The sequence below is a fragment of the Nanorana parkeri genome, unplaced genomic scaffold, assembly GCF_000935625.1.
Source record: "Nanorana parkeri isolate BGI_ZX_2015 unplaced genomic scaffold, ASM93562v1 scaffold996, whole genome shotgun sequence".
Classification (NCBI taxonomy): Eukaryota; Metazoa; Chordata; class Amphibia; order Anura; family Dicroglossidae; genus Nanorana; species Nanorana parkeri.
In genome coordinates, this window is record NW_017307264.1 from 132489 (window position 1) to 152603 (window position 20115).

The window sequence follows — 20115 nt, forward strand, 5'->3', positions numbered from 1 at the left end:
CCCAAAAAAAAATTTAAAAAAATAAAATGAAGGCTTTAATGCCACTTTATGGTAACAAGCACTGCTATAGGTAAAGCTACAGTAGCCAGCTATACTCGCTGACCACTTGTACAGGAGTGATAATTACAATTGCCTTTTTTTTTGGTCAGATTTGCCAGTCATCATATATGATCACATCTGTTGCAGATCAAAGCTAATTGTCACAGGTGACTAGATCTGCAGACAGTTTAATAATCTGTGCTAATGGATTTTTGTTCAGTTCAAATACATTTTGCATTCCCTCACAAGCCTATGAAAAATTTGCTAGAAGTGGGTCAATTGCAGGTCAGAAGGAGGTAAACTGCCTATCAAAGGCACCCATCACTGAATTCTGAATGATCTCAGAAGCAATTAATGCTGCTTTCAGTGAAAGTGAACTAACATTGTGCTGCTATCTGAGGGGATTATTGCGTGGGAAATTTATCAAAACCGGAGCAGACAAAATCTGTGGCAGTTGCCTATGGCAACCAATCAGCTTATTGTGTCAGTCTGTTCAGTTAAGCTTTGAAAATGAAAGGTGGATGCTGATTGGTTGCCATGCACAGCTGCTCCAGATTTTGGCTGCTCCAGTTTTGATAAATTCCCCTCTGTATGATTTTACTTTCCTATCCTGCTTCCCTAGTAATCATTTCATTTAGGCTCAATTTAACTTCGTTGTGTCCTATCCTCTGTCAAAATGTGCTTGATTACTTATTACATTTGTAATTCTTTTTGTTTTTCTTTAGGATGTTTTAGTTAACTGCAGACGTGCTGCTACCTCAATAGCCATTTGCCCTTCAGCTCCATTTTACCTTGCAGTTGGATGCTCCGATAGTTCAGTGAGAATCTATGATCGCCGAAGTCTAGGAACAGGAGCTGCAAGTATGTTTCAGTATAGGTGCTATTTTAAATTACATTTTTTTTTAATATACTACAAGTAATCCATTAAAAATATATTGAAATATCTTTTCACCTGCTAATATGAGATTCTCTTTTTGTCTGCAATGCTGATGGGCGATATTAAAATGAAAGCAGACCTTTACACTAAAAGGCAAGGTTCACTTATTACATTGTAAAATCACTGAATGAATGCTGTTAAAAATAGAAAATGAAAAAAAAAAACTTGCCTTAACCCAGCTTCTGCTCACGGCGCTTAGGTGATTGTGGCATCCTAAACCTTTCAGCGAGATTTTAGGAACAGTGAGTACTAGGGATGCACCGATACCGATATTTTGGTTACGAGTACCGATATTATTATTTTTCCAGCTACTCGCCGATGCCAAATACCGAGTATCGGAAGTCCCATTCAGGAAGCCAGGCGACGTGTAATGACTCGCCACCTGGCTTCCTGATTAGCCGGGAAGCCGGGCAGCGTGTAAAGACTCGCCACCCGGCTTCCCGATTTAACAAGGAAGCCGTCCCATGCTTCTCGTCACTATGTGACGAGAAAGCATGGAGCTGGCTTGCTGGCCAATCATGGAAGCCGGGCGCCGTGTAATGACGCGTCGCCCTCCTCCCTGATTGGCCGGGAAGCCGGCTCCATGCTCCCTCGTCATGAGGAGGGAGCCGGCTACTCGGCAAATCAGAAAGCCGGGCGCTGCGTCATTACACGCTGCCCGGCTTCCTGATTGGCCGGGAAGTCGGCTCCATGCTCTCTCGTCACAAGTGACGAGAGAGCATGGCGTCCTGATACCCGGCCGGCGTCCTGATACAGGAAGTATCGGGCTAGGCATCGGAGCATTTGGGCGAGTAAGAGTACTCGCCCAAATACTCGGTATCGGCACCGATACTAGTATCGGTTATACACTGCACTGATACTAGTATCAATATCTGTGCCGATACCAAGTAATGCTCCAATGCTTAGCCCGATACTTCTGATACTGTATCAGGAAGCCGGGCAGCGCGTCATTACACGCTGCCCGGTTTCCTGATTGGCCGGGAAGCGGCCAGATGCTCTCTTGTCACTTGTGATGAGAGAGCATGGTGCCGACTTCCCAACCAATCAGGAAGCCGGGCAGCATGTAATGATGCGCTGCCCGGCTTCCTGATTAGTCAGGAAGCTGGGCAATCAGGAAGCCGGGCGCCGTGTAATTACGCAGCGCCTGGCATTCTGATGAGATGACGAGGGAGCATGAAGCCGGCCTCCCAGCCAATCGGAAAGCAGGGCGTCGTGTCATTACACTGCGCCCGGCTTCCTAATTTGACGGCCAGACGGCTCCAGCTGGGTACCAGAGGAAGGCCGCGTTCTGGCTGGAGAGGCCCCGGGGGTGACAGGCTGGACATACCAAGGTAAGAGAGGACAGACTTTCTTGTTAATCAGGAAGCCAGGTGGCGAGTCATTACACGCCACCTGGCTTCCTGAATTGGACATCTGTTACTCGGTAATTGGTATCGGCGAGTACCGGAAAAAAATTATCGGTACTCGTACTCGGTACCAAAGTACCGGTATCGGTGCATCCCTAGTGAGTACACAAATCTCATGAGTTTTAAGATCCTCTGCATTCCCAGGATCTTGCCAGAAGGATTGTGGTGTCACCATCTAGTGTGGAGTCTGGGGGTAAGGTGAGTAGATTTTTACAGGATTAATGCAGTGATTTAGCCACCACTCAAACCTCACTCCTGTGATGGACTACAATCTCAATACGAATAACATGAGATTGTTGTCCATCACGGGAGTGAGCTTGGAGCGGTGGCTACTTTACAACACACACAGGGACCATGGGGAACCAATGTAGTCACCCTCCAGAAGGAAGAACAGTGTGGGCACCATCAGAGATGATTTGAGGATCTACAAGTTAGTGGTACACAAATAAGCTGCATTTTTGTTAATAGTTAAGGTACTCAAATGCATTTTTAAGATTTAACTCCTAAGTTTAGTGTCACTTTTAGGAAACTCTATACTGGCACAAGGATACTTTAGGCGTGATGTCAAACATTCTATTTTTACATACATTTTCAGATCATAGTCCCACAGTCGGCTATGTTTAATAAGTTAAAATTTTGCAAAATAACGTTTACTCCCTAAGCACTTGATACTATGAACAGTAGAGTGTCATTTTTGTCATGAAAAATAAAACTGTAATATATTGCAGCATACCAGTCTATTAGATGTGGTAGCTGCATTTGTTTTCTTTTTAATGCTCTTTTGCTTACTTTTTACCTGGTTAACCTGCCAAGAACACACTTCCTGTCATAGGTTGACAGTGCTCATTGCTACTGTATTTTTGTAGAAGCAGCGTTGTCACCCTAGGCTGTTCTTCTGAAATGGACTATAAACACCTACATGTCATTCTGTTACATACAGGGGAGTTGCTTTCTACTTTACATAAGATAGCTGAGAAAGCTGTTTGTTTGTTTGAGACTTCAGTTCAATCCAAAGGAAGTTACACAGACACAATGCTTTTGACAGAATCGCCAGGATTTTTCTCTACTTGCATAAAATGTACTTGGAATGAAAAAAAGAAAAATAATGCAGCTGGTAAGCTGTAAAATATTAGATTTTTGTTCTTGGGCTTAGATATACTTGAACTGTTCTAAAGCTGACCATTGACAGTAGAGGTTAGTTAGATGGTATGCTTGCAAAAGCTGCTGTTTAAAATGTTTTATTGATAATGCCTTTTCTTTTCTGATAGGCAATTATTCAAATCGTGGAACTACAGGAATGTGTGTACGGTTTGTCCCCTCACACCTTGTAAACAAATCCTGCCGTGTTACCTCTTTGTGCTACAGTGAAGATGGGCAAGAACTCCTTGTGAGCTACTCATCAGACTATATATATTTGTTTGACCCAAAAGATGACCAAGCAAAAGAGCTCAAGTTTTCTTCAACTAATCAAAGGCAAGACGAAGTAAGAATCTGATTAAATGATAATAGCTTGTTGTGAAGTCTGTAGGTGTCTTTAGTATTTTAACTGTCAAGTGTCTCATTCACATTCAGGTTTCCTATACCCCAGGATCAGGTTTTATTGTGAATAATCTTTGCAAAAGTTGTTACTGTTCCTATGACTGTCACACAATTCAGCATATGTAATGTCCAATAACAAGCTAAGGCATTGGGTGTGCTGGGGTGCTACCATAGAGCAAGTGAACTGCTGCCCATACAGCTGTATGCGAGTTCAAAGCTGAAGATGTGCTAGTGTGGGATTCCCTGCCATCTCGGTACTTCTCGACAAGTGTAGTAAAGTTTTTAGTCATCTTGATGCCTTGTGCTTGTCTCAACAAAGTTGCTGTGTTTTTATACTCCATGCATCCATCAGAGACAGACGAGTGATAAATACACTTTCTAAAGTTGACTGGCTCACTGTGATTCGCAGACCAAACACTGCAATGAAGTTGCTTATTCACTGCGTTCTTCCCCTGAACTTACTCAAGTAAATGAGTTTTGCTTGGGTTCTCCTCTTGGCCCGACTTTGTTTCCCTCTTCCCAATGCTCTCCTCCCATCACCCCCTATAGCCGGGTATACACGTGTCGAATTTCATCTGGCTCCTGTTGAACTGGATGAAATTCACACCATGGATGCCACTGTCGTCACCCTTCTACCCAGCATCCCTCGATCCCCTGAACAAAGGAGCCGGTTGGAAAATTCTTGGCCGAACAGAGCTAGCAGCCAATCAGCAGGGGATTCGTCCACATCAGCGCTCGTAAGCGGTGGTCTGCATGTAATCATACACGGTACGATTGTCCCTGCTGCCAGGGACAATTATCGATCCCTAACTGCATGTAATTGTATGCAGACTGCAGCTGACAGATGTGGCTGTTGTCACCCTGTCATTAACTTGAACAGGAATAACGGCCTCATCTGAACGGAGACAACTGGAATTCCTGCCTCAAGACTCCATAGGTTCTTGCGGCAGGAATCCCAGAATGTAGAATAACTCTGTGTGAATGGGGCCCTGAAGTTCTAAAAGGTACAAGGCGGGTCTGAATCAGCTGATTATGGGAACTACACCCAGGCAGGTGACATCTTGGCCTCTGTTTCGATTGCAGTTGCCATCCTCTGTTTCACAGTTTGAGAGCTCAAATCGGCACACTGGCAATTTTGATAGTTGGCATGCCTTTAGAGTAACTGTTTTGGGAGATGTTAAATTGGTGGGTCTAGTTCCACTTTAAGGGGAGCATTAGCTTGTGCCTAAACTATGATACTCCTTATGACAAATATTATGAGACCAGTAACACGGCTACCGTTGGTTTTGACATGACTTTGTTAAATCTGTTAAGCATGAGACACAGTTGTTGCAGGTGGTCTGGTCTGCCATTGCATGAGAACTGCTCTGATGTTTTTGCTCTTTTACTCCAAAACTGGGCCACTGGCAATCTATTCTTTACTTTTTGCAAGTTGTAAGAAATGTACAATTTTTTTTCTTCATGCACTATTGTAGTGATGTGATTATCGATGTTGAATTCACTTTTTCTTTCTATATGAAGGTTCGACAACCACCTCTTAAACGTCTTAGGTTACGAGGCGATTGGTCAGATACAGGGCCAAGATCGAGGCCAGAAAGTGAACGAGAAAGAGATGGTATAACATTTATTACATATTTGGGTTCCACTTTTCATTGATTTTGTTACAATTTTTAAACCTTAATGAATTATTTGTTGCGCTAACTTTGAACAGCATGTTTGTTAGGTGTCTAGAATTGGGTATACAGTCACGGGACTGTTTCTATCACTTAGAATGATGCCACCTAAAATGTAATGATTTTTTGTGGAAGTAAATGTCACTTATTTTCTAGGTGACAATGCCACCAACGCGTCACTCATGCAAAGAATGTCTGATATGCTTTCAAGATGGTTTGAAGAAGCAAGTGAGGTTGCTCAAAGCAACAGGAGAAGAGGAAGGCCTCCAAATAGAGGTGCATTCTTTTGTATTTCCATTAACCTTCTAAATAAGCTATTAAATGGTATCTAGAATCATTTGGGGTCTATTTTATCTCTTTTAAGTTTTACAGTGTAAAACTGATGTTTTATGTCTTTTTTTTTTTTCATGGTTATCAGTTGGTAAGCTCTCACGGGCAGGGCCCTCCTTACCATCGTGTCTTGAATTGTTTTGTAATTGTAATGTCTTCCCTATATTCTAAAGCGCTGCGCAAACTGTTGGCGCTATATAAATCCTGTATAATAATAAAAATAATATACTCAATCTTTGTCTTACAAATAGACATTTAATACATGACAATGTCTGCAAATCAATACAGTACAATAAAAAAATGTAATGTACAAAACCACTATACATTCCTTTTTAAAGAATTAAAAAATCAGTTCAGGTAGTCGGATAAATGTCTGGTCCCCAAAAACAAAATTTGCGCCAGACAGTTTCAGTTCATTAACTTATTTTTGACAAGTGCTTGTAATTGAGAAATGCCAAATAAAATAGCTTAAAGAAAGTCAGCACAATCCTGCTCTTAATCTTCCAGACCATACAATGTTTTCTTAGAAGATATAGATAGTTGTGTCTATTTTTTACTTTGTTGTTAAGAGCATGTTGCCATCTTTGAGAAGGTTTCGTAGTGTACATAAATGAACCTACATTCGTTAGTGTAAGAGGTTCTTCAGTTGCTGCATATTCAGTGTATAAGGCTTCATCGCTCTCCATAGCACGCTGTAGAAAAGGCGCTGAGAGATGGTGTAGTATTCAATTCTCACAGTTTTAGCATGTGCATAAATAATCAATTATTATTATAGGTATTTATATAGCGCTGACAATTTACGCAGTTCTTTTACATAGTGGACATTCACATCAGTCCCTGCCCTCAAGGATGTGTCCTATCTCACATGCATACAGGGACAATTTAGATAGGAGCCAATTAACGTTCCATGTCTTTGGAGAGTGGGAGGAAACTGGAGTACCCAAACCCACGCAAGCATAGGGAGAACATGCAAACTCCTTGCAGATAGTTTCCTGACCGGGATTTGAACCGGGGAGTGCTGCAAGGCAGAAGTGCTAACCACAACGCCACTGTGCTGCCATCAGGGAAGAGATTTGCCTAGTAGTACAGCCTAACTATGACTGTGGAGGAGGGCAGATGTATAACTAGGCTGTGCTTTCCATAGTGCAAGATCAGTTTAGGGAGGAGAGCTCCGCCTTCTGTAAGATGACAGCTGTCACCACCTGCTCGGGTTCCTGACTGCTGTCACCGCTGCTCGGCCTCCTGAAATTTTCTCTCCTCCCCGCTGGGCGTGGGCTGCAGCATCAGAAGGCACACAGACTGGCGCCCAGCGGGGAGGAGAGAAGCTAGGGATACACTGAATTTTCGGCATGGCACTTCTGGGAGTTTGCCAAAAGCATCAATTTCGACCGAAATGTTTTGGCAGACGAAATTTCGGTGCATCCCTAGAACCTGGCAGTGCTTTAAGCTGGTCACCTTTTAATGTCCCTAAGGACTCCATTTTCACAATGACTAGGAAGTGTAAATGATGCAGCTGCTCCTGGGCCTGAAAGCATTGGTGACCATGTAGAACTGCTCCATCCCCAGCTTACCAACTGTGTACACATATGTACCTACCTCACAAAATAAATGAGCATTTTTCCTCTGTCATATCATTTTAATTTTTCACGTGTTAAACATTAGAGCTTTGTTGCTTAACAGGAATATTATAGTTTCGCATGGCACCTGAGAAGCCACTGATTTAAATTTTGAACGTGAACATTATGGATTTTACTTCAGCCCTTTTCAGCCACGTTAATTATTAATTTTACATGATTTGTGAATGTTGTATATGAACAAAAGTCAACTTAATATTTAAGATGAAAGGCGTGAAAATATATTTTTCATTAGTGGGCTTACTTCCCACCAGGTGGCATCTGCATTGATGGTTGCTTTAATTGGCTTCCAGCTGGAATGGTGTATTTGATGTATCTACCACACTTGTAAATACACAAAGTGCGAGCTCTGTCAGCAGTAGAATTGAATTATGTGTATGACTAATTTTTTTCTGTAAAGCACTACAAAGAAAGTTCTGCAATAACGGAATAACAACAAGAGAGAAGAATTAATAGTATGGAAATTTTCATGCACAGTAGTCATTTGTTGCGTTATGTAAGAATGCAATTGCAACTACATTAGTCTGTCGCACATCTCCTTTCAGTGAATATAAATGAAAGCTTCTCTCACAATCAGGGGAAGTAACTCCACTATGTGCCAAAGGGGAGGGGGACTTAACTAGTTGTGTCCCTGCAACTCAAAGTGACAAATTAGTGAAAAATACTTATTTTTTTGTCTTGCTTTGATTATTTTTAAGCTGTCAAAGGTAGTGATGAAAAAATAAAGCTTTTTAAAGGGGGAAATGTATACTTTTTAGAAAGTGGTACCACAATTTCTATATTCTGCAACCCCACCATCTGTAGTTTGTAGCTTTTGCAAATGATCTATTTTCTTTATGCACAACACTATCTAGTGGCTAAAGAGAACATTCATGGTTGCATGGAGATGTCATCTATTTTTGTACAAGTCAGAGGTGCAGAGTTGGAAGGGAGGCCACACAGGCATGCTGTGTGTTTGATATTTTTTCTGCATGCCAGGCACCTTTGCAGCCACGTAGCCCCCAAAAACAGTAAGTACTTTCACACAGTGGAAGTAGTCCTTGCTCTGAAACCGCAGTGGAATTTTATTTGGACAGTTTAGATGTGTATATATAATGTATATGTATATAATGCAAATTCATTGTTTAATAGTGTGTTCAGAGATTTATTTAGATTTCTTACTAAAATACAGGGGAGCCACAACCAGACACATCAGCTTCAACCACTTCTAACCCGACAGAATCCCAGGCTGCGGAAGCTGAAGTGAGTTCAGAGACACCTTCTGATCAGAATGCACCTTCTAATACAGATGTTGGAGAAAGCCATACCTTGTCATCCCCGGATGAGGCAGCCCATCAGCAGAGTGCTTCTACATCAGAGAGTTCTATGTTACCTATAGGTAAGAACATTTTAACATTTTAACAATACCATTCAAAAAATGATAGCATGCATTGGCTGATAAACACCAAATATTCATCAATGATTTTGCTTCTCCTAGGTCTTTAGTGCTGTGGTGTATAATTAGACAATCTGTCACTGATACTAGTTCAGACTAGATTTACTCAATGAATATTAAGCAGCCATGTAACACATCTACCTTGATAAATGCATAGCACCATGTGTGACTTCTGTCTGACTCCCGATGTCCAGTAATCAGCCGTGGGAAATCACTGGCTATTACTAACGACACAATTCAACTCATGATGTTGACTAGCTCCTTCATGCTAGCTACATCCTTTGATTGCAAAGTCTGACTGGAAACTGCTTGAACATGATACCTCTCTAGGGGGACTGAGTAACACTATGAGTTGCATCATGTTGGTCTTAATAGCCGTCACTTTCCAGTACTGATTGCTAAACAACCAGAGCGTGGACAGAAGACCAATGTGGTGCCAAGGTACATGTGTTTTATATAGCTGTTTAACCACTTCAGTATTTTGGACGTATGTCCTAGGTTCTGTCCTGTGCACCAGCACACTATTAGGGCCCATTCACACCAGTGGGTGCGTGTTAAAGTGCGCACTGGTGTGCGTTGTGCACATATGTTGCAGTGTGCTGTTACAGTGTATCAGTGCTTGATTTTTAAGTTTTTAACATTTTAAAAAATTACATTAATTCAACTCTAAGAGCGTCCGCATGTTGCAATGTGCTTCCCTGCATTGTAACGCACTGTGTGGAGATTAAATCTATGCCTAATCACAACACATACCAACACAGTGCACACATGGCACTCCAAATCAGGCGTTCCAAAAAAAGTAACTTCCATAGCCCAATATCACCTCTACTTCACAGCAGCACCAGAGATAATGGCGGATGCACACTGGCTGAGCCTATCTTGCTCCAGCATCAGCAGTTACTCACAGAAAAAAGTCCGGTTGCACACTGAAAGCTTCACTGAAAAGTTTATTGTAGCACACAGGTATCCATCATCTTGCTGTGGATCCTCTTGGTCATAGAGAATTAAAGATCTCTATGACTAAGCCCATTATTGGGTGAAAAGGATCCACGATGGAAGGATGTGTACCTGGGTGCTACAATACATTTTTTAGCGAAGCTTGCAGTGTGCGACTTGACTTCTTTCTGTGAGTAGTTACAAGAAAGGTGTTAAAAACTCCAGATTTATAGCATGCATTGCTTGCTTACAGTTTTGCATACCTTCGAATTTACCATTTTGCAGAAAAGCATAATTTAAATTTTACAAATATTTAATAACGCAGTGCAGTTTTATCTTTTAGATTTAGTAGTAAGTTATGTTTATGTGCACTGATAATGATTTTGGTGTAGTTTCAGCTAAGATTTTGCAACTATTATGGGACCTACAAAATCAGTAGGACCATCTTTTTGTTCTATTGGCCCCTGTGTTTTCAGAAAATATATGGCTTGTGGGGTCTTTTACAAACTCTGAAATCTGTAAGTGAAGAATAGTCTGGCCAGCTGAGGTTAAATGTGGAGCTCAGGACCCGACAGTAAAAGGGTAAATGTGCCTAAAAACATAAGATGGTGTTTGGATGATCTAGCAGCTGAACAATTGTTCAGAGAAATGATACTCTGCATAAATGTGTGCACTTGTGTGAGTTCAGTGTGCATGTTTATTTAGCTTGTAGATACTACAGAGTGTGGACTTTATCTCATCAGTGCATCCGTGGTTGACTGGAAGATTTTAACCCTGCAATTTGACTACACCCCCAACCCCCCCACTGCCGAGATTGGTTGGTCAGGTTGCAGTCAAGATGCAGTCATGTGATACCCATAGATGTGCATTCATTTCTTGATGAAATTGGATCTTCTGAAGCCTCTGTGGCCATTGAAAGGAGCTGTGTTTATCTTTATTCTTCTACACGCATGGATAGCTTACCGCACACTGTCTTACAGGTGGCAAATTCTGATTTATTTTGCAAGAACTGCTATGAACCAGGGCTGGGCAAATATCAGGAACTAGGTAGCCATGTTCCTTAAAATTTACAGCTGATGCCTGACTTTTGAGGTTTCCTCTAGTTTTTGTCAAGGAAGCTGGCTCCTGGATGAGACAGACTGGCTCCAGGATTCCATATTAATTTGTCCATCCCTGCTAAAAATGAAATAATAAACCACTAAATTCCTATTGTTCTCACTACTTTTATTGTATTATTGAATATGTTTTACAGTCACTTTAATTTTGGTTTCATTTTTATTGTGGGCTCTATTTCCAGCACACATATATATGAGAAGCAGCTGCAAACAGTAGGAAGTGACCTTAGCAGCAGTTTAGTTCTCTCCTTTTGACTATAGGCTACCGTATTGTTTCTTCATTGTGTTCTTACAAAGCTGTCCCTGATCCCTGTGCTTTCTGCCTGCCAATGTGGGCTTAAAAAATAAAACCAAAGGATTTGTGTCACAGCGTGACAGAACTTCTTTGTGTAATGATAGGAACATTTCATCAAATTTTAGTTCATTAGTGTATTTTACTTTGGGAATGTCTAGTAAAGTTGGAAGGATGCCCTTCGATATTAAAAATTAGACTCTTTTGAATACATATACTGTATCTTCAGTGTGCAGACTAATGTGAATGAGTGCTTTTAATTGCTTCATCTGGCAATATAGGAACCAAATTGCTTCAGCTACAACAAATATGTATTACTGTGTAAGTAGCAAGCATGCTGTAAGATGGGCAAGCTGATGGATTATGTGACTGAAAAAAGGAAATTGTGAAGCATCTTAGCAGAGGGTTTTTCGCATTCATGAGGAATGCCATGGTGTGCATATTGACAGGCTTTGGGCTTGTGTCAATGGGTAAATGCAGCTTAACTTTGACATTAGTTTCTGAACCTTCAAGATCCTTCAAAATTTATATATCGTGCATTTGACCTGTGGTTGGGCTCCCTACTGACTGATTTTTGACCTGTTTTAGCAGCTTTTTCATTCTCATAGTATGGGTGGAGGATCAGTTCTGATGCAAACAAAAGCCAATTGGCACAGTGGTAAGCTGTACTATACAGGGATTTTTATCATAATGCCACTGAGTAGACATATATAAAAAAACGCCTTTCTTCTTTCTACTCACAGGAGCCCATCAATAGCATATCAAGCCCACTGCTGCTCCTGACTACAGGATCGTATTGGTAGTGTAATTGGGGGAAGGGTCAGGGGTGGAACTACCGGCAGTGCAGCCGGTGCCGCCACCCCTGGGCCCAGGGCTGTGGGGGCCCACTGAGTGGTGGTGAGGGGGCGTCGGGCAGTTACAAGCAGGCCAGGCGGCGAACATAATATAGGCAGCTAATAGTGAAGCCCAGGGGCCTCGGGCATGAGGACTCAGCGAGCGGCTGCTGTCTGACATTGCAGAGGGAGACCCACGACACGTCTGATTGCTCGTTGAGTTTATTTTCCTTTTTACAGCCTCTCCTCCCTCCACATGCTTCCTCCGGCTGTGTGAATTGACACCAGCCAGGAGGACGTTATCAGACAGTTTAGTAGAGGTGACTTCCCGTGTTGGAACATGGAATAGAACAAAGCTGTACGAGAAAGTTTCAAGTACAACTATGTTCTGTTCTGTGTTCTAATACATCCCATCACAAGCATATCACACCCTGCTTCATCCACATCTGCCCCCCTGCTCCATCTACATCTGCCCCCCTGCGCCATCTACATCTGCCCCCCTGCGCCATCTACATCTGCCCCCCTGCGCCATCTACATCTGCCCCCCTGCGCCATCTACATCTGCCCCCCTGCGCCATCTACATCTGCCCCCCTGCGCCATCTACATCTGCCCCCCTGCGCCATCTACATCTGCCCCCCTGCGCCATCTACATCTGCCCCCCTGCGCCATCTACATCTGCCCCCCTGCGCCATCTACATCTGCCCCCCTGCGCCATCTACATCTGCCCCCCTGCGCCATCTACATCTGCCCCCCTGCGCCATCTACATCTGCCCCCCTGCGCCATCTACATCTGCCCCCCTGCGCCATCTACATCTGCCCCCCTGCGCCATCTACATCTGCCCCCCTTTTCCATCCACATCTGCCCCCCTGCTTCGTCCTTCTCATGTGCCCCCCTGCTCCGTCCTCCACATCTGCCCCTGCTCCGTCCTCCACATCTGGCCCGAGAAAAAAATCTTGCACCAGGGCCCTTTGTTCCTTAGGTCCAACACTGGACCGGGTATAGGAAATGCACAGCTGCTCCTGATTTTGCCTGCTCCAGTATTTGTAAATTCCTCTTACAGTATTTGTTTGGGACTGAAATGTGTCGCCTCTGCCCAGTTTTCTTTTGCTTAACTACTGAATTGTCCCATCTTTGCAGTATAGGGGCTAGATGTTTTGTAGTCCAGTATAATAACTGGGATGGTTAATTAGACTCATTGAGAGCCAGGAAGTGTGCTCAGGATACAGGACAGCATTTGATTTCTGATGTGACCAAAAGTTATTTTTTTTTCACCTTTTAAATGGGTATAACAAAACTATTTTAATTGTATATATAACAGACCAAAAAGCAGCAAATAAGAGGTGTTTTATTGTTTGCATACATTAAGTGCTACGTTATTCACAACTCGCTTGTTTCACACTTTTAAATGACAAGGTTGCTTGAGTCTAGGTCTGCTTGAAATAGTTAGAGCCTGCCATGCTGATCCATGCAGTACATTATGCATTATTGACCTGAAACAATTATGTAAGCAGTATAGACTTAATTTTTCTCTTCACAAGGCTGCATGCTTTTTCAGACCAGAGAATTGCACAGTGCCGAAGCCGAAGATAGCTAGAGAGCTAGTACTTTATTTTCATATGAGGATAGCAAAGGTTTCCTTAAGAACAGGTTTCCTTTAAACCCTTGTCATCACCACATTTGCAGCATATTCATATTGGTAGATGTCAAGGGGTTCTAATGCTCAGCAATGTTTGTCGTAGATCAGTAGGTATTTACCCAAGATAAGCGGATGGGGAGATATCTGCCTGACACTCCAGCACTTGCTATGATCGTGACCACAGCACATGAGTTGTAGTTTCTTTACTTCATTACTCCATAGCGGTGACAAAGACCAGGCCTGCTGGCTGGGAACAGTTTTCAACAAATTAAAAAAACTCTCTGTGCAAGTGATTGAAAATAGGTGTTTGAGTCATGTACATTGTGCAATGTTTATTATGTATACACTATCACTACAAGCTAGTAACTTTGGGCGGATTTGGTCTCTTTTAGGTGCTTTTTAGGGCTCAAAGTAATTCTCTCATTATTCAAAAATGGCTGCCATTGTTGACCTCTCCTTCTGAAATTTCTAGTTGTCTTGTCATACTGACTTTCCAGCAGATAAGGATATTGGAATTTACTGCATGCATGTTTCAGGTCATTGTCAAAGTATTGAAGCCATAAAGTCAGTTGTAGACAAGATACTGGCACTTTTAGAAGGTGGTAAACAATCGTAGTCCCCAGTCCCCATTTTCTTTTATATCAGTAGTTCTCTCTATAATAGGTAGTTCTCGTCAGCATGTAGAAGCATGTTGAAGGAATGGACAAAACCGGGGTGACGTGTTTTTGTTTTTACCGTAGTCCTCTTTATGCATTTTTTGTACTCCATGTACAGCCTACATATTTCTCTCAGTACAAGTTCCTTTAAGTGCATTAACCCACATTAATATTAGTTTTCATGTGTTTAAAAGGACTTACATCGGTTAACATCTGTTTCCTACAAAACATTCTGGCCAAAGATGCACGTACTTGCTTCCACTTGCAATGCAGGTAAAATCATGAATAAGTTTACCATGTAAATTGCGCCATTTCCTTACACTGCACATATTTTAGTTTTCTGCACAGTGAGGGTTTGTTCACACCATGTCCGGATCATGTCCAGACCAGAACAGTTTGTTCCCTGTCCAAAAAAGCATCCCAATGTATTCCTATGTTATTTCTGGGCTCTATTCACACCAGTGCAGTCTGTTCTGGCCCAGGCAAAAAAACATACTGCTGGTCTCATTTTCTCTGGTCTGGAATGCACTGAAATGCATGGAAACACATCAAAAATGCATTCAAACGCACTGGACTGCATCTGAAAGCCCATTTTCAGCTAAAAAAAAAAAAACTCGAACGCGGCAAAACGCAATGCACTGCGTTCCAGATCTAGTCTGGTAAAATGGTGTGAACCTGGCCTAAGGCCAAGTTCACACCATTTTCTGGATCAGATCTGGAATGCGGTGCATTGCTTTTTACAGTGATTTAGCAGCGTTCTGGATACATTTCCATGCATTCCAGTGCATTCCAGACTAGAGAAAATGAGGCCAGCAGTATTTTTTTTTTCTGGTGCAGAACAGGCTGCGCTGGAGTGAACAGAGCCAAAGAAATACCATAGGGATACATTGGGATGCTTTTTTTTGGTCCGGGAACAAACTGTTCTGGTCCGGACATGGTGTGAACAAGCCCTAAAAGAGGTGTGTGAGATGTGTTTACTTGAGTGAATTGAGATTAAAGTCTTCTAATGGTGGTCTATGACTTGGACTTTAAGCAGTGTAGCAAGCTATAGCAACCAAAATAGGCACATTTTCATAATTTATAGAAAAAACTTAATAGCATAACTGACTCCTGTTGTTGTGGACAGCTGCATACCATTGCTTTTTGCACCTTTTATCAAAGCAAACTGGTCGGCTCGATGATAAGCTTGTTAAGCTGGCTATGGTATCATAAGACTCACATGCAGATGCCTACATGCTCAGATCATTTGTACAGCAACAGGGTAATCCAATATATTTCGGTCACCCTATTTATTCTAACAGTATCCTGTGGTCATGATGTGATATGATCTAATACTGGCACAAGTAAGTGAAGGTAATTTCATGACCATGAAAGCTGTTTGCACAGTAGGCAACCCACCTTTTCTGGTTACTAGGGCTCTCTGCAGGTGAACCAAGGATACATGATACCTGAATGTGTCTGCATTATAATGCCTAGTTTAGTAGGTTTATCATGTAGGTTTAGTAGGGTTATATGCTCACGGGTACTCTTAAAACAATGCACTGTAGGTGTTTATGTAAAGTTAATAAATTTGCATGTTTAATAGAATGCTGTTAAAAATGTTTCTACCTTATACTTTTTTAATTGAGACAATTACAATTTAGGCTGTGATTTTACTGTTTCTTACAAATAAATGCCATTTGATAAATCATAGGTTTTCATTTTTTTTCTTTAGCCTTTCTTGGGCTTTTTTTTCTCCTTTTTTATTTTCACCTGATGATCCTGCCCCATAACACTCTTTCTGACCTAGCGTGATATCACTCACTAACTGTACTGTATGTATGGAGGAGCCAGGGCACACCCTGCCCCATGCAGAGACCGCACTGAGGCATGTACAGATCATCCAGGGCCAGGCAGGAACATGCACATCTAAAGGGATGCCTGGGATGCCCTATTTGATAAAACATCGGTGTTCGTAAAATACAGCTCTCCTCCAGCCGTCACCGATGTTTTATTAAACAAGACATCCCCGCATCCCTTTTAGAAGACCCTGCCTGTCTGTGGATATCCTTCAGACGGGCGCTCGGGAGCACATTCCCCCCTTCTGCCCCCTCTCACAACACCACTGCCAGGACCCTCTGGGGGGGGTTTGAACCCCCCTATCCCCCCCTTATCTACGCCCCTGGACAGATAGCTGCCTTAATACTTAGAGTAAACAATGAATCTTTAAGTATGTTGTCCCCATGTTCTTTGTGGGGTTGTTCATTAGATAGTTGTGTGACAAGAGGCTACAGATTCGCTCAGGAGCACCCTGAAATCCTTGGTAGATTTGGCTTCAATGAGCTATATAAAACTCAATAAAATCAAATACCTCATATGATTTTAGTACATTTTCCAACCGGTGCCATCAGTGAGCTGGGTGGGAAGCTAGACAGAGTGTCACAAGCCAAGAGCTTTTAGCAACCTGGGATGCTGTGGCCACCCCCTGCCGCCCCCCAATGACATACAGCCTGAGGCAACTGCCACAGTCTGCCTTTTTATAGGGTCGGCCCTGGTTGTAAGTCTATGAAAGTCCGAACCCTGCAGTGATATGCTGTTGTTGTTCTTTATAGCCACTGTTATGCTATATTCTCTAGGAAGACTGCTAGTGAACAAAGTAATTCAGTGGGAGGTCTGTGACATTATATGTCACGATGGACCATCAGTGGATTACTTTGTATTTAATGAACAGTCAGCTGAACATGTCTTTTGGGGATTCAAGTGGAGAGATTTATCTTCTGTAATTTCTGTTGCCACCCTTCTAAAAGCATCATGATGATTTTAGAACACTATCACTGGTGCTCTAGTTTTATGTTATGAGAGGAGCAGCATTGCCACCTCTAAAGGTGCCCATACACCTTACAATTATCTGCAGATTTTCTGTGGTCAGATGGAAAAAAAAGTGCAACAGATTGGCACAGGTGGAGATTACTCCATCCACACAGTTAAGTGTAGATGGAGGAATCTGTTGCACCTTTTCCATCTGACCACAGACAATCTGCAGATAATTGTAAGGTGTAAGGCCAGCTTAAGACAGGACTACAGAACTACTTCCCTCTCTCCATCTCCATTACATAGGGGGGTATTCTATAGCTCATAGATGATAGCTGGCATGGCTGATGATCTTGTTTGAGATTTCAGTTGAGTACACAGGAAGTTACAGGGACACTGTATTGCTGGCTGTATCAACAGTTGTTTTCTTTTTTTCAGGCTAAGAACATTTTCTGCAAGTACAGTGCAGCCATCACATCCAAGAACTGGTGCGCTGCAATATATTACATTTTTGTTCTTGGGTTTAGATATACTTGAATTTGGAATTTTTTGCAGTTAGTCAAATGACATAAGGTGAATCAAGGCAGGGCAGATCAGCTGAGCTTTAATAAATCTGTGCATGACTATTAACCACCTGCTGTCCGGCTATTGTAATTAAACAGTCGGATGGTGGCTTCTTGAATGCGGGTGGGCGTTTTTAAACGTCCTTTCCTGTCCCACTTGTGCCTGCTAGTAGGCGGTGCACATGAGCGGGGAAATCTGCTTGAAATGCAGACAGCCAGCGATGGCTGTTTACATACAAGCTTTCCAGCTGCTATAGAGACCCCCGATCGCTTGTATTATGCGTGCGCCCCACCCGCTGATCCCGAGCTTCTCTGTGCTCGGTGGGTATGGTCGTTTTTCTGCGATTTTTCGGGCACATGCAATTTTAAAGCTTGACATGTTTGTTGTCTGTTTACCCAACGTGACCCTGTCTTTTGTATTTTACCAAAAAATTGGATAATGTTTTATATCATAAAGTAGGGAAAGCATTTTCTTTTTCAAACTTTTTGGTACTTTTTTTCTTTATATAGTAAAAAATTAAAATCCCAGTGGTGATTAAGTACCACCAAAAGAAAGCTCTATCTGTCCCCCAAAAAATGTTATAAAATTTCGGTACAGCTTTACATGACTATAAATAATGTCCGTGAAAATACTGAAGTGCTGAATACTGAAAAATGGACATGAAGGGGGTGTAAACACCCTGGTCAGCAAGTGGTTAAAATAACCAATGTTACACTTGTATTTAGCATTAGAAATGTCTCTCAAATTGGATACGGTTCTACTCCATTTAGACTGCACAGTGTCCAGCAAGTGAAGCATTAGACAGTGTACTTAAATTGCCTACTGTCTAATAGATTGAACTGCCAGCTTATGAATTCTACATTAATTTGTCCATTCGATGGCCATTAAAAAAACAGAATGATACAATGCAGTTACAAAATGTTAGCGTACAATAGTCGCTTGAGAATGGAACCATTCTCAGTATTTTTCCCCTGGATTGCTGAAAACTGTTGTCTTGATGCATAGAATCTCTGTCACAAATAGAACTTCCTACTTTCAGGATAGTCATAAAAGCCCACTTTAAACCATGTTTTTACTTGGATAAAGTAGTGAAGGATCGGAACATCTGTACATTTTTTACTACTGTGTTTCTATTAGGAAGATAATAAATCTGAAATTGAAGCACCACACCAAGTTAAGGTCAGATAGATCAAATGAGGAAGTCCAATGCATTTCAGGGGCCCAATATCACCCCCTTCATCAGGGTTCATAGTTGGAGACAATGTATATGGACTAAGTTTAGAGTGCACTGTTAGTGGTATTTGGACCAGTAGAGTTTCAAGCAAAGAGCTTGGTTATCAACAGCTGGTTTGGCAGCAACAAAAATATGGAAGAACAAGCATGTAAAAATGTGACTGTCACCTTAGTTTTTTTTAAAGTAATAACTCAAATATATGCTCACTAGAAATACTGTTATTTTGCCTTTCAGTATAGGTCCATACTAAGCCATCTTCACAATCCTCCCTGCTCCTCTTCTACTCTATCCAAGGAAGAATTCACTGAAGTCATGCAGGATTTTGTGGACCAAATACCACAGTTGTTTGCTGACTCTGACTGCACATGCCAAAAGTGTGCTACCGTGCCTTTCCTTGCAGATTTATTTTTATCTGGCCTGCCCACAGCCTTACGGGTCTCTAAGCAATCAACCACTGAGACTTTGATGCAAATTCTCTGGTGTGTCACCTTCCTCTTAAAAGTATTGAACTTGCATGGCTTTTGAGGAACAACGCATCTTCAGGGCTGGCCTGGATGCTCTCATCAAGGATGCCCCAGGTGGTAGGCGTACCTATCTTTCTCAGCCAAAGAAGCTTATGGCTCAGTCTGGGTAGGCTCACACCTTGCAGGAGGCCAAGAAAAGTCAGTTTGTTACTCCAAGGCCTCAAACTCCTGAGTCAAAGTTGGAGCCCAAATCCAATTCTTGGAATTCCAAGTCTTCCAAACCCTTACATAAGCCTTCTTTATCATGAGGGTGTGCATCCACTTTCCATAGTGGGAGGGCTTCTGTTAGCCTTTGTATCTCAGAAGCCTGGGTGCTGGAAGTAATTTCCAGGGGATACAAACTAGAGTTTTGCTCTAACCCTCTTCCTGGTTCATTACTTCCAACCTTCCTGTCTAAATGCACATGGTTTCAGATCTCCATACAGCTCTATTGCGTCCTGTTCACAGTTCCCATGCTCAAAGGGGCATCTTGGATCTCAAGGCCCTAAATGTCTTCGTTCGGACTAAGAAATCCTTAATTGAATACACCAAGTTTGTTAT

General features: G+C 42.2%; 1 protein-coding gene across 2 annotated transcripts in view; it reads left to right on the forward strand.

Annotated features, from left to right (window-relative positions):
- The window catches only part of DCAF6 (DDB1 and CUL4 associated factor 6), a 71827-nt gene that overhangs the window by 22601 nt on the left and 29111 nt on the right, over window positions 1-20115 (forward strand). For both annotated transcript variants that reach the window (XM_018567012.1, XM_018567013.1), the window contains exons 7-11: window positions 765-900; window positions 3651-3865; window positions 5443-5536; window positions 5751-5870; window positions 8730-8936. In XM_018567012.1, coding sequence (XP_018422514.1) covers window positions 765-900; window positions 3651-3865; window positions 5443-5536; window positions 5751-5870; window positions 8730-8936 — 772 coding nt within the window. The remainder of the gene's footprint in view (window positions 1-764; window positions 901-3650; window positions 3866-5442; window positions 5537-5750; window positions 5871-8729; window positions 8937-20115) is intronic.